This window comes from Podarcis erhardii (assembly GCF_964252035.2).
Source record: "Podarcis erhardii genome assembly, chromosome: 5".
NCBI lineage: Eukaryota > Metazoa > Chordata > Lepidosauria > Squamata > Lacertidae > Podarcis > Podarcis erhardii.
In genome coordinates, this window is record NC_138509.1 from 61,084,600 (window position 1) to 61,096,864 (window position 12,265).

At 44.1% G+C, this 12,265-nt stretch overlaps 1 protein-coding gene across 8 annotated transcripts in view; it reads right to left on the reverse strand.

Annotated features, from left to right (window-relative positions):
* Positions 1-4,047: 4,047 nt before the first annotated feature.
* DGKD (diacylglycerol kinase delta) overlaps positions 4,048-12,265 on the reverse strand; it is a 73,568-nt gene continuing 65,350 nt past the window's right edge. For 7 of the 8 annotated variants that reach the window (XM_081864053.1, XM_081864056.1, XM_081864052.1 and 4 more), the window contains 2 exons: positions 8,940-9,070; positions 4,048-7,285 (listed from right to left, as the gene is read on the reverse strand). In XM_081864053.1, the coding sequence (XP_081720179.1) occupies positions 7,196-7,285; positions 8,940-9,070 (221 nt within the window). In that variant the 3' untranslated portion in view covers positions 4,048-7,195. The remainder of the gene's footprint in view (positions 7,286-8,939; positions 9,071-12,265) is intronic. The other variant, XM_081864055.1, reaches the window with a different exon arrangement.

The window sequence follows — 12,265 nt, forward strand, 5'->3', positions numbered from 1 at the left end:
TCTGGAAGCAGGCTGGCCAATGCAGAACAGAGTGGAAATGCTACTTGGGATATGAATACTGTGCTTCTGCGAAGGCAGCTGCATCATATTGCTGGCACCTAGATCCCTTTCACATGTACTGTTACTAAACCAGATCTGCTCCATTCTATACTTGTGCCATGACTTTTAATACCTTTTACATTTCTCTCTGTAGTGTTTAATCTTAATAGTTTTGGCTCAGTGTTCCAGCCTGACAAGATTATCCTGAATGTTGGTTTTGTTTTCTATGGTGTTAGCTATACCTCCCAGCTTTGCATCATCTGCATAGTTGGTAAGCACCCTCTCTACATCATCACCATTTGATGTTGTGCAGAACAGGGCCAAGGATTGAGCACTGTGGCACTCCATTCAAGACCTCCCCTCCCGGCTGATGCAGAGCCATGAACACTCACTGGGAATGGTTGTTCAATCAGCCTCAGATCAACCTATAAGTAATACTGTCCAGCCTACATTTTAATCACCATGTAAACAAAGATATGGGATGCGGGTGACGCTGTGGGTTAAACCACAAAGCCTAGGACTTGCTGATCAGGAGGTTGGCGGTTCAAATCCCCGCGACGGGGTGAGCTCCTGTTGCTCGGTCCCTGCTCCTGCCAACCTAGCAGTTCGAAAGCACGTCAAAAGTGCAAGTAGCTAAATAGGTACCGCTCCGGCGGGAAGGTAAACGGCATTTCCGTGCGCTGCTCTGGTTCGCCAGAAGCGGCTTAGTCATGCTGGCCACATGACCCGGAAGCTGTAGGCCAGCTCCCTTGGCCAATAAAGTGAGATGAGCGCTGCAACCCCAGAGTCAGTCAGGGGTCCCTTTACCTTTACTAAACAAAGATATAATACGAAATGCTTTACTGTTCTCACAGTATTGTCGCGCGCCACCCCAATCTCCAAGTGCTGTTAAGATTCCAGAGGTTCCAGGCACTTACCCAGGGTTCGTGTTTCCTTTTGGAAAAGAGGCAGAGTGGAGACTGTGGTGTCTTTATGATATATGGAGGCTACGATGGAGGAGCTCACAGCACCAACACCCCAAGGAGGTCTTGTTTCTCCCAAACATACATCAAACTTTGCTCTTTAACTTTGTTCTCCTCCTATCTCTTCAGCTTGCTGCTTTCCTTCCTAGGTCACATAACTGCTCTTCTCTGGCTTTATCTGTTGAGTGGCCCCCACCCATTTGCTGTCTCACACCGAGCCCCTTAATACCCCTTAATGGCCCCTCACCCAGGTTATCACCCTCAGCAGGCAGCTACCTTGGCCGTTCCAAAAATTAAAAACCTTGATTAAATTCTAACACTTGCTTGATCCAAGGAATAGGAGAGCCTGGCACACATCTTAACAGCCCAAACTTACAACACTATTTTCACTATCTACCAAACCTGTAAACCTTTCTTTAAAAAGAGAGACAATAACATTCATTGGGCATGACTTATTCTTGATCAACCCATGCTGGCTCCTGGAAATAAATGCATTATTTTCTATATGCTAAAAAAACCCTCAATTTGTTTGTATTCAATGATGGAAGCAGGCAGACAAATAGAAGTGGGTACTGAAACCGTTGCAGTCAGGAGAAACAAATGGTAACCAACAGGATAGTGGATTTTTAAAGAAAGTATTGTCCTAAAAATTGAAGTGAGTGAATTACTTGGTACAACCAGTTACATCTATATAATGATCCAGTTACTAATACTGGATCCAGGGTAGGGTTATGAAAGGTCATACTCCATCCTGGACTGCATGGAAGTCTTGCTTTGCTAAAGAGCCATAGATGCAACATCTGGAACCAATGGTCAGATTGCACAAGGCATCCTCACTCATAAAAGGGTTGCTCTTGACATTCGGTGACCATGGCATGTAGGAAAAAAAGTGAATATGCATTAAGCATCAGTGAAATGGCTTGCAGAAGGGAGCTTCTCAGCAGTATGAGACACAGTGAGCCTCAGGAGTGACATGCCTCATCCCAGGACATTTAAGAGTGATGAAGAGGAATCAAATGAAGCACCTTGTGATGATGGCCCAAGTATAAAGCTTTGCCCTTGGCACTCTCTCCTCCAGTCACATGTTGAAAGCAAGGGTGCCCAAGTCATAGGAGGAGGCAACAGCTCTGTCCACAGAATGGTAAAGTCAGATTGCACAATTGACTCTTGGCTCTACTTATAAGAGCAGCTCTCCCAATATCAACCACCTCACATCCTTCAACTGGTAGGTGAGGCCTTGTGGGTGGTGCTACCACTGGGGGCTGCCTGGTTTGCACTGACCTGTGAAAGGCTTCTTACGTGGTGGTTTCCTGCTTGCCAGATGTCCTGCTTGTCAGATGTCCGTCTCCATTATCGACTTGCAGGAAGAATTAGAAAACATTCCTGTTTACCCAGGCATTTGACGGCTGAAAAGATACTGTTCCTGAAAAACCCTGAAATCACTGGCTGAGAGAATGCAATTATTTGCAAACTGTTTAAAGGCTGTTTTTAATGATAATTGTTTTAATGTGTTTGATGCCCTGGATTCCTTTGGAAGGATGGGTGGGATTTAAATAGGATACATAATAAAGTGGGGTGCATCTTATCGCATTAAGATTTTGGTATATATCATTCTTAAACTTTGTAGTTCATTGTTGGAAAACTGGCTTAATGCATCAGTGCTGTCCCTGATTACTCCTCAGAAGAGCAGGTTCCTGCTACAGTGCAAAAGTAGACAAAAAGCTGTCCAAGGTAGGTCAAAATGAGTCCTAATGAAGGTAGTTAAATGTTTATGGACAACTTGCAACACCTCACCTCATTCGTCTTGTTGCTATTCATGACTTACCTCAATTTTGTTTATATGTTTATGGTACTCTCATAATGCATCTCGTATGATGGGCAACAGTCACAAGAAGAGAGGGATATGCCAGCTCTCACTTAACAGAGTTATTCTGTACCTCTGTCTACTTCTCACTGTGAGTGCAAATTGGCTGTATGTTATGGCTGCAGCCCTTGTACAGACAGAGATAAGGAATAGTATTTATTGGAGATTTCTGTGTATCCTAACATCTCAATTCCCAGAGTTTCCTGGGGTGGTGATGAAAAAATATGAAAAGGAGGGGAAAGCCTTAAAGAAAACAAATGTTTTTGCATGTGTCTTAGATAGTTTCTAAAGAAGGAAAAGTTCTTCTGAAACCTATTGGGGATTTTATACAATAAACCTTTCTTTGGGGCACTTGACAACCCCTTTCTCATCTGTTTTATTGATATGAAAATACGGAATATTGAGGCTTTAAAGCAGAGGTTGAATAGCCATCTGTCATATATGATCTAGTTGAGATCCTTGCGTTGCAGGGGGTTGGACTAGATGATCCTTGGGGTCCCTTCCAACTCTACAATTCTATGAGTCTTTGATTCATGCCAGTGTGGTTAGTGTTGGCCTAGGACTGAAAAGCCTGGGTTCAAATCCTTGTTCAGTCATGAAGTGCTGTGGGTGGTATTAAGCCAATCACTCCTCTCAGCCAAACCTATCCCATAAAGTTGTTGTGAAGATAAAAATGGAGATGAAACCATATATGCTACCTTGACCTTCTTGGAGGAATGGCAGGGTATAAATCTAATCTAATTAATAAAGAAAAAAACCCAAAGGGACAAGATATACTCTCAAGTTCTCTGTTTTCTGTTATGCAGAAGACTACCAAAAACTACTAAAATCAGAATAGTGGTTTTATGGTTTTGACCATGAGGTTTTAAACATATAAGAGTTGTATCCAATGTTGTGGGTAGACCCTCTGAAACTAATGAACACTGTGAACTTGAATTCATTAATTTCAATAGATCTGTTCAGAGTAAGATTTAGTTGGCTGCAACCCATATACTACTAATTCAGCAAAATCAACTGGATGAAATATAGCTATAATACCAAACACAGAAAATATAGTTCTTCACTTGAAAATAAACTCCTCCTGCACAAAGTTTGGGATTCGTCTCATTTTTTTACAAGCTGCTATTAAATTCTACTCCCTGCTTGATAAATATAGGAACAGATCCATTATTGATAGGAAGCTCGGAAACAGGATTTTCTTTATATACAAGAACAATATATTTACAACAATCAGCTGCAAAATATGTACATACAAGAGGTGTCTCCATGGTAATCACTGTATAAATTAAAATAATAAATAGCACATTCTATTCTTAAGGCACGAAACCTTCTTCCCAAGACTGTACAGGATTGAAATGCCTCCCTATGCTTTTGACAGATCACCGGAATGGTTACAACACCCCTGAGGGAACAGTCATCAGTGGACAACAATACAGACATCAAAACTTATAAAAACATTTTTCTTTCTTTTCTTCTTCTTTTTTACATCACAAATATCTGTTAAGATACAAGGAGTTTTGTGTAAACAGTATTTAATTTACCACACATACTATATTCACCTTTAAATAATACTCAAAAAAACAATTTTAATATGATATAGGTGGTCAGAGCTTTTCTTTTCAAGAGATACTGGCACTAAGTGCCTCTTTACAGTTCCTATCAGAGATGCAAAATCTAGTGGAATTAATATTTCTTGAGTGTCCATAGACTGAAAATGTGAATATATCCCACTAAGATTAAACAGAATAAATAACTCTGGCTACAATCATCCTATGCACATTTACTTGGAAGAACCATCCGATTGAGCAGGACTTATTTCTGGAGTAAATATGCATAGGATTGTACTGGACATAAGTCTAGTGTTTAATAGCTGCACTGAGCTAAAGATGGATATTTTGGGCACTAAAAAGTAATGTCAGCTTTAAAAAAAACACACTGAACCATGCTATTAAGATATAATCCCTTTTTTCCAAAGGAGTTCAGGATTAGCACTTTCTTGGATAAATTATTTTACATATATTCAATATACCCTTAATGAAATTTAATGGACCCAATACAAAACACTAGCAGGTATGATTCCAGTGTAGCGCCAAGCAAAATAGGCATTAAACACCCTAAGTTTTGTAATTTTCCTCCATGTCTTGTTTCCAACTCAAAATATTTCAAAGATGTAAAATGTCTGATGTCCAGATAGTAGGGTCACCTTATGCCTCAAGTGTCATCGTTTACAGAATCATAAACTATATAATGGAAGTTCTAAATTCTCACAGGTGAGATGTCTAGCTTGCCATGCCATTGTGAACAGTGTGCCTTTCCTCCATAGTCTTTTCATAGCATTTGCTTAGCTAGCAGACACATCTTCCAATAAATACAATCTCTCTAGATACCAGAGGCACAACTTTTGGTAGTTACTCATTTTGCCAACCTGATGCACTGACATTTTTATAAAATGTCTGGGATCCAGGACTCCTGTTTTGCACAGAGACCACCATATTTCCAGTTGCAATTAATAGAGTTAGAATGTGTCTTGGAAGTTTCTGACTCTTAGACCCAAAATGTCAAGTGATCCTTACAAAGAAATGCATGTGCTGAAGGGGCAATACAAGTGCAGAAAGTACTTGAGAGCACTGCAATGATGCAATCCAGAACTCCTTGCAAATATAGCTCTTATCAAAGGGTGATGACACCTGGCTGCAATACAGACTGCAACTGAGTCAAGGGAGTATAGCCAAGCTGGTCCTCTTAAGCCATTTATCTACTCAGGAGCTAATAATGAGAGCATCTTTGCTTCTTCATGAGATTTCTAGAAGCACAGAAACAAGCACTGTAGTTCATCCACAACAAAGGAATAGAAAATATCCATTTGTTTTGCTGCATCTTTCTCCCAAGTATCATATGATGGTTTTGCTCCCTGAGAAGTTCACCAGGAAATGAAAGAGGCTTCCATGTGGTTATCACCATTAATAAAGTGCAGGAATAATTTTTACTATCTTCTGTTTGATGGTGGCAATTGCAAACCTACATTAGCATAATAGAAAATGAAAGCACTGGGAGACTGAGTTTTCTGGTGAGTGAATACCTGTGTGCCTTGCAATTTACAATCCTCCAGACTCAGTACAGGGAGAGTAATCTACACCATTAAGGCAAACTGTATCTGCAAAACTGTGGTAATGGAACAGAGCCAGAGATGTAGAACCCAGGTTCAAGATTTCCTCTGTAAATCGTATTACAAGTTTGTCTTCTTTATAGAATGCTATAGTCAATGTTCTCCTGTACTGTAAAAGAAATGGCCCAAAAGAAGCAAGACTTGATGGAATGATAAAATAACCACATAAGGGGGAAATCTGTAAAATTCAGTGGATCTACATCAGAATTTGGCAGTGGTTCTCCTAAAACAGAGAAAATGCTATGTACTGTATATCTTAAGCAACGATACACTGGCTTTGCAAAGTCTGGGAAACAGTGATGAAAAAAACACATTATTTTACCCTGCCTAAATCTATGCACAGAAACTTCCTTCATTGTTTCCAGAAGTGAGAATCCTATTATATGTTTTAAAAACTTAGTAGAATCAGAAGCAAAGCAATGTCATAAGGAATTAGTATATTCTCCCTTGTTGGATGTACTTCTGAGATTGTTCAGTATTTCTAGGCACTTGATGTTTTAAGCCAGAACAACATGCAATCCCACTCCTTTGGCATCCACAAGCATTACAGAGCAGGAACACAGGAAACTGAGAATTTTTTTGTTTAAGGATAACTTATATCCTTGGAAAGGAAAAAAAAAAGACTCTGCACTGATATATCACGCCACTATATCTGGCACCACTGAACGAGCACAGACTGAAAAAGAATCTTCCTAATTTGAGGTTGTCCCAAACAGTTAGCGTACAATCTTCTCAACAGCTGATTTTTATCATCTTGCATGCATGAGTGCTTTCATAGCTCTTAATATCTGGCACAATCCTTAGATCATAGGGTAACATTTGCTTCTGTGACGGTCCACAAAAAGTTTTGGTCCACGGACTAGTATACTGGGGTTGGCTGAATGAAGTCTAGCATGCAGTGAGTGTGCCCAGGCCTGAGTAAAGGTGCTGAGGAGGTGGTTGTTAAGGACAAAGTAACACTGGCTTTGAATACAAGGTACCACTTGAGTGGATTGTGGTGTACCCCACATCAGAATGGTAGCACCAAGAGAAGTTGGATGTGAGCTCGGAACACTGCTAGCGTTTGACTGATCCCTTGAGACGATTCTGATCAAGTCTGCTCTGTGAGGTGTCAGTTGTGCAGACATCAGGGGGAATGGTAGATACAGGCTCTGAAAACAGAAGTTAAGCCTCGCTGGCAGGAATATTCCTGCTCAGTTCCTTGATCCCATGTAATATCCTCTTCATATGACCCACTTTGGTCACTCCTAGGTCCTGAAAAAGAATGCGAATAATAATCTTAGCCCACAAAGAGCTAGTCAAGAGCAGAACACTACGCAGCTGAATATTAAAAATGAAACTTGAGATAAATGACAACATGACAAATGTAGTACCTCAAATACGAAGCAGTAAGGTCATAGAGCTTGACAAAGTATAGCAAATAATTATGGAATAAGCTCGAAGCAGCAAAAATCATCCAAACTACACAGACATTCATAGATGCAAAACTCAGTTACTAGCTATGATGATTTGCACAAATCTTAGAAACAAATTCAGGACAACCAAAAACACAGGGCAGTAGTCAACTAAACAGTCCAGTCAGCGCAAGGATGACCACTACTGCAACAGGACTACACCACAGCCCCACACCACTCCTGGATCTGCTTCAGAATGTTGGGAGAACTCCTGCAGCAGATTAAGGGGGACAACAGTCCATTATACAAGGACAAATCCTTGCGCTGACAGAACTGTAGCCTTAGAACCACATTGAATACAACCCACAATTCAGAAAATCTATTTTAAAATACAGTTTCTCCTGTACCAGAGACACATGACAGATACAATACACAGTTTGTAATTACACACATCTTCCATTAGACAGTTCTACTTCCACATCAGAAGGGCATCACATTAATCTCCTCTAGCAGAAACAGCATTTCCCCAAAGCTAGATAAAACTTAGCAGAGAATGCTTCATTGGACCCAGTGTTGTATTGCCTAAAGTTGTGTCTGCAGTTTTTGCTGCCACTGCTTGATCATAAGCAGTGGAAGCAAAGCTTGAAAAGGTATTTTGATACTGCAGGGCATATGGTCCACACAATTCCTGAAACCACCCAGATCCTGGAACAATAAATCACATTAGCAGTTGTGCTGGGCTGCTGTGTGGATCCTGCTGATTATGCAGGTTCGGTTGAACTCTGCATGCATCCAATCTGAAACTGTTCTACATAAGAGGAGCCAATGGCCCATCTAGTCTAGCATCCTGCTCTCACAGTGGTCAAACAAATGCTTGGTCAAACAGAGCGGTCAAGCAGGCTCTGAGCACAATAGCACTCTGTCCACCTGTGATTCACAGCAACTGTATTCAGAGGCACACTCCTTCTGACAGTGGGTGGAACATGACCATTGTGCCTAGTAGCTATTGACAGCCTTATGCTCCATGAATATCTCTAATCCTTTTCTTAAAGCCATCCAAAATGGTGACCACCACTGCCTCCTGGGGGAGTGGGCTCCATAGTTTAACTGTACACTGGCCGTAGTTTGCACCAGTGCAGACACTGCTGGCTCCAATGCCATGTATTTCCTCAGTTCACTCAAAACTGTATATGAACATTTATGAAAGAAGGCCAGAATATTGATATCTTTCAAGTAACAGTATTCAGAAGTTCAAATCGCATAATTCAATGATTAACTGCAGGCCTTGTCTACAACTTTAGAAGGCTTGGTTTGTGGATTTTAAAAGGCTTGGGTTCTGGATGAAGAATTTTCCTGTCTGATCTGACCCTGCTAGCCTACAGCTGTAAAATACTCTTGTTACTCTGTCTAAAGCCACCTAGAACGGAGAGTACGCAGACCAGCTCCAAGCACAGTCAGCACAGACGGCCATGCAAATGTAGATGGCTATTCTTGGTAAGTCGCTCGTGAAGTACCTTGAGGTCTCTCCGTTCAAGATGCAGGAGCTCAGAGCCCCGGACGTCATGCCGGATGAAGATATCCTTATACTCACAAAGACTGAGGTGCTCAAGCCAGGCCGCAACCTCCTCCGTTCCCCAGAGGTGAACTGTCAGAGATGGAAAAGCAGGAGTGTGTTGAGTACCCAAAAGCCCAGAGGAGAGAAAAAGGTGATCACCAGCAAACACCGAAGCAGATCAAAAAGAGAAGGGGAAACAATACTAAACCCCACAGTAGAAGGAATGACAAGTGATTTAACAATTGCAGAGCAAGAGAAAGGAAGCAAGATTGCAAGACAAGACGTGGTTTTAAATGGAGGCTGGATGTAGTGGAAGATGTTTTTACTTAGGACTGATTTTATGCAACTGATAGTATGCCTGAATAGACGCTTGCCACACGGTCTGAGCAGCAACTTAAGAGGATAAAATGTGTGAATGTGCACTAAACTATCAAGTAATTCAGCTAAGGTGAATATCAGTTTGCCACAAGACAAATCTGGACATTCACAGAAATAGCACAAAATCCCATCTTTAAAAATGTGTGCTCTGCACCTTTGGGTCTGTTCAAACAGATACAAAAACATACACCCTGGATTTTCTATGCACAGTGAAAACAGAACCTGGTTTCAGGCTTATGCAACTTCTTCCATGCCTTCCTCCCCTAACCTGCATGGAACGCAATGGCCAAATGGAGAAAAACCTCAGAATTATAGTATAAGATATGGAGAAGGGGAGCAGAACTAGACTCAAGAAAGTAAGAAAAGCCCCGCTGGATCAAGTCAAAGGTCCATCAGGTCCAGCATCCTGTTCTTACAAGGGCAAATGAATGGGAAGCCTGCAAGCAGGACCTGAGGGCAACAGCACTCTCCACACTTGTGGTTCCCAGAGACAGGTATTCAGGGGCATCCTCCATGAATTTGTCTAATCCTCTTTTAAAGTTGATGTCTACAGTACATCATGTGGGAGTGGTCTCCGTGGTTGTGCTATGTGAAGAAGTACTTCCTTTTGTTTGTCCTGAATTTTTCAACACTCAGCTTCATCAGGTGACCCTTATTTCTAGAATCCACTTTCTGCACATCATGTATAATCAAATATTACACACGGTTATCATATATATCCTATTACTCGCCTTTTCTGTAAACTAACTTTTTAAAAAAGTTTACCTTTATCCAGTCATCCAGGGCCATAGTGGCTGTGCTTGGGTTATTCTATTTTAGCTTAACAAGTTGGGATAAGAAAAAGTCTTTTGTCCATGAATATAGCCCCTTCCCCTTCCTTTGTAGCATACATGAATTAAATGTGGAAACCAAACAGGGAAACTATGGCTACCAGCTTTTGAACAAGCCAGGATCTTAAACCAATTTCAAACTATGGTTCAGATCCTGGCTTGTTCCAGAGATGGTAACTATCAGCGGCGTAGCGTGGGTTGTCAGCACCCGGGGCAAGGGAAGTAATTTGCGCCCCCTAACCCGGGGCAAGGGAAGTAATTTGCGCCCCCTAACCCAGGGCAAGGCAAGTAATTTGCGCCCCACGCCGTGCCCCCCCCCAATCCTCTATATTCTGCGCATGTCAGGCTTGGCTGCTGGCCCTCCGTGGCTGGCAACGGACTCAAGAGACCGGCCGTGGAGGCGCTGGAGGGCTGGTCTGGGGCCCGAGAGAAGCCTCGGAGAGTTCTCGCTGGGTTGACCTCGCAGCCTGGGCTACCCTGCGGGGCTGTTGTGAAAGGCGAAGGCAAGTGGCAGCGTGGCTTGCAGCGGAGCAAAGGGCACGACCACGGCGCCGGGACGTGCCCTTTGCTTGTGCCCCTTTGCTGGGGAGGCTGAGAAGGGCGCCCCTTTGCTGCGCTCCCCCGGGAGGTCCCCCGGGAGCAGAGCCCGCTGCCTGCGCTGGCAAGGAGGATGAGCCCAGCTGGCAGGCCGGCCAGAGAGGAGCCTCGCAGGCAGCGAGTGGCTGGCTCCTTGCGGGCGGCTGCGGCGGCAGCGCAACTCCCTCCTGCCGCGAGAGGTGGGCAGCAGCCGGGCCTCGGACCTGCAGCCAGGAGCGCTGCCTCTTCCCGCGCCCCGAGGGCTCCCCGCGCCCAGCAACCCGGGGAAAGCGCCGCACTTCCACCACTGGCCCTGCTTCCACCACTGGCCCCTGAACCCCAAGGCTGAGGCTCATGGCGCGCACCCCGGCTTGCAGCTCCTCCTCCGCCCTTCCAATGGGGCAGCGGCCCACAGGGAAGAGCAGGCGTGCTCTCTGTCCCCAGCTGAAGCCGAGGGGGGCTTCTGGTAGCCCTGGGGTGGGAGGCGGAGGGGGGTCGCTGGCTGCAGCCGCCTCGCCTCGCCTCCGTTCTCCTCTCAAATCAGACACAGACGGCTGCTGACAGCGAGGAGAAGGGGCAGGGATGGAGAAGCGCAGCGTGGGCAGCGGGAGGCGGCTGGGGGGGGGCTCGCAAGAGAAGCGCGCCCTGCGGGACTGAACCAGGTTCCTCTCCCCGGCTCCCGCAAAGCGACGTGCCCGTCTTGTGCTCTCCGCAAAGGCGCCAGATCAAAGCGGCAAACGGTACAGATCCACACCATGCCCCCCGCGGAACAGTCGTGCCCTCCACATCACAGGCAGCTCAGAGTTAAACTCTGCGCCCGAGGCTCTTCGGCAACTCCGGAGGCGGCGAGTGCGCCCCCCCCCAGATGTTGCGCCCGGTGCGGCCGGCCCCCCTTGCACCCCCCACGCTACGCCACTGGTAACTATAGTTTCCTGGTTAGAACAGATGCTTCCTAATTAGAAGCTACAGTCAACTGGAGACTTGGGTATATTATTCTGGTGTGCTGTGAAGGGAGAAGAGAAGGGACTGCATGCATGGAGAAAGGGATCATTCACACATTCACACTCACTCACACACACACCTTATTAAGACAAGATACAATAGTCAGAACCCAATCCATCTGTTCCCTAATGCCATGCCCATGAATAAAGCAAATAGAAACCCTGATACTTTTGTCACTTCTTTTCAAGGCAGTAAGTCTTGTTGCACATATTCTTGGTTAGCAAACCCATTTGCGTCCCTTATAGGCACAGTGGCAACGCCTTTTTGTTCCTCTAAAGGGAAAGAAGTTTTATCGTGATCACACACAGCCTCTCCACTAGCCTTGAAATAAAAGAAGAGCAAATAGAACCTTAAAGTCCAGAGGAAAGCGAGAGAATACGGATATGCCACAAAATTAATGGGAGAGAGGATGGTACTATTAGCACCATGGAACCAACAGAATTTACAGACGTAAAAGCCAGAATGTTTTCATAAGAAAGAATATAAGTCAACAAATCAA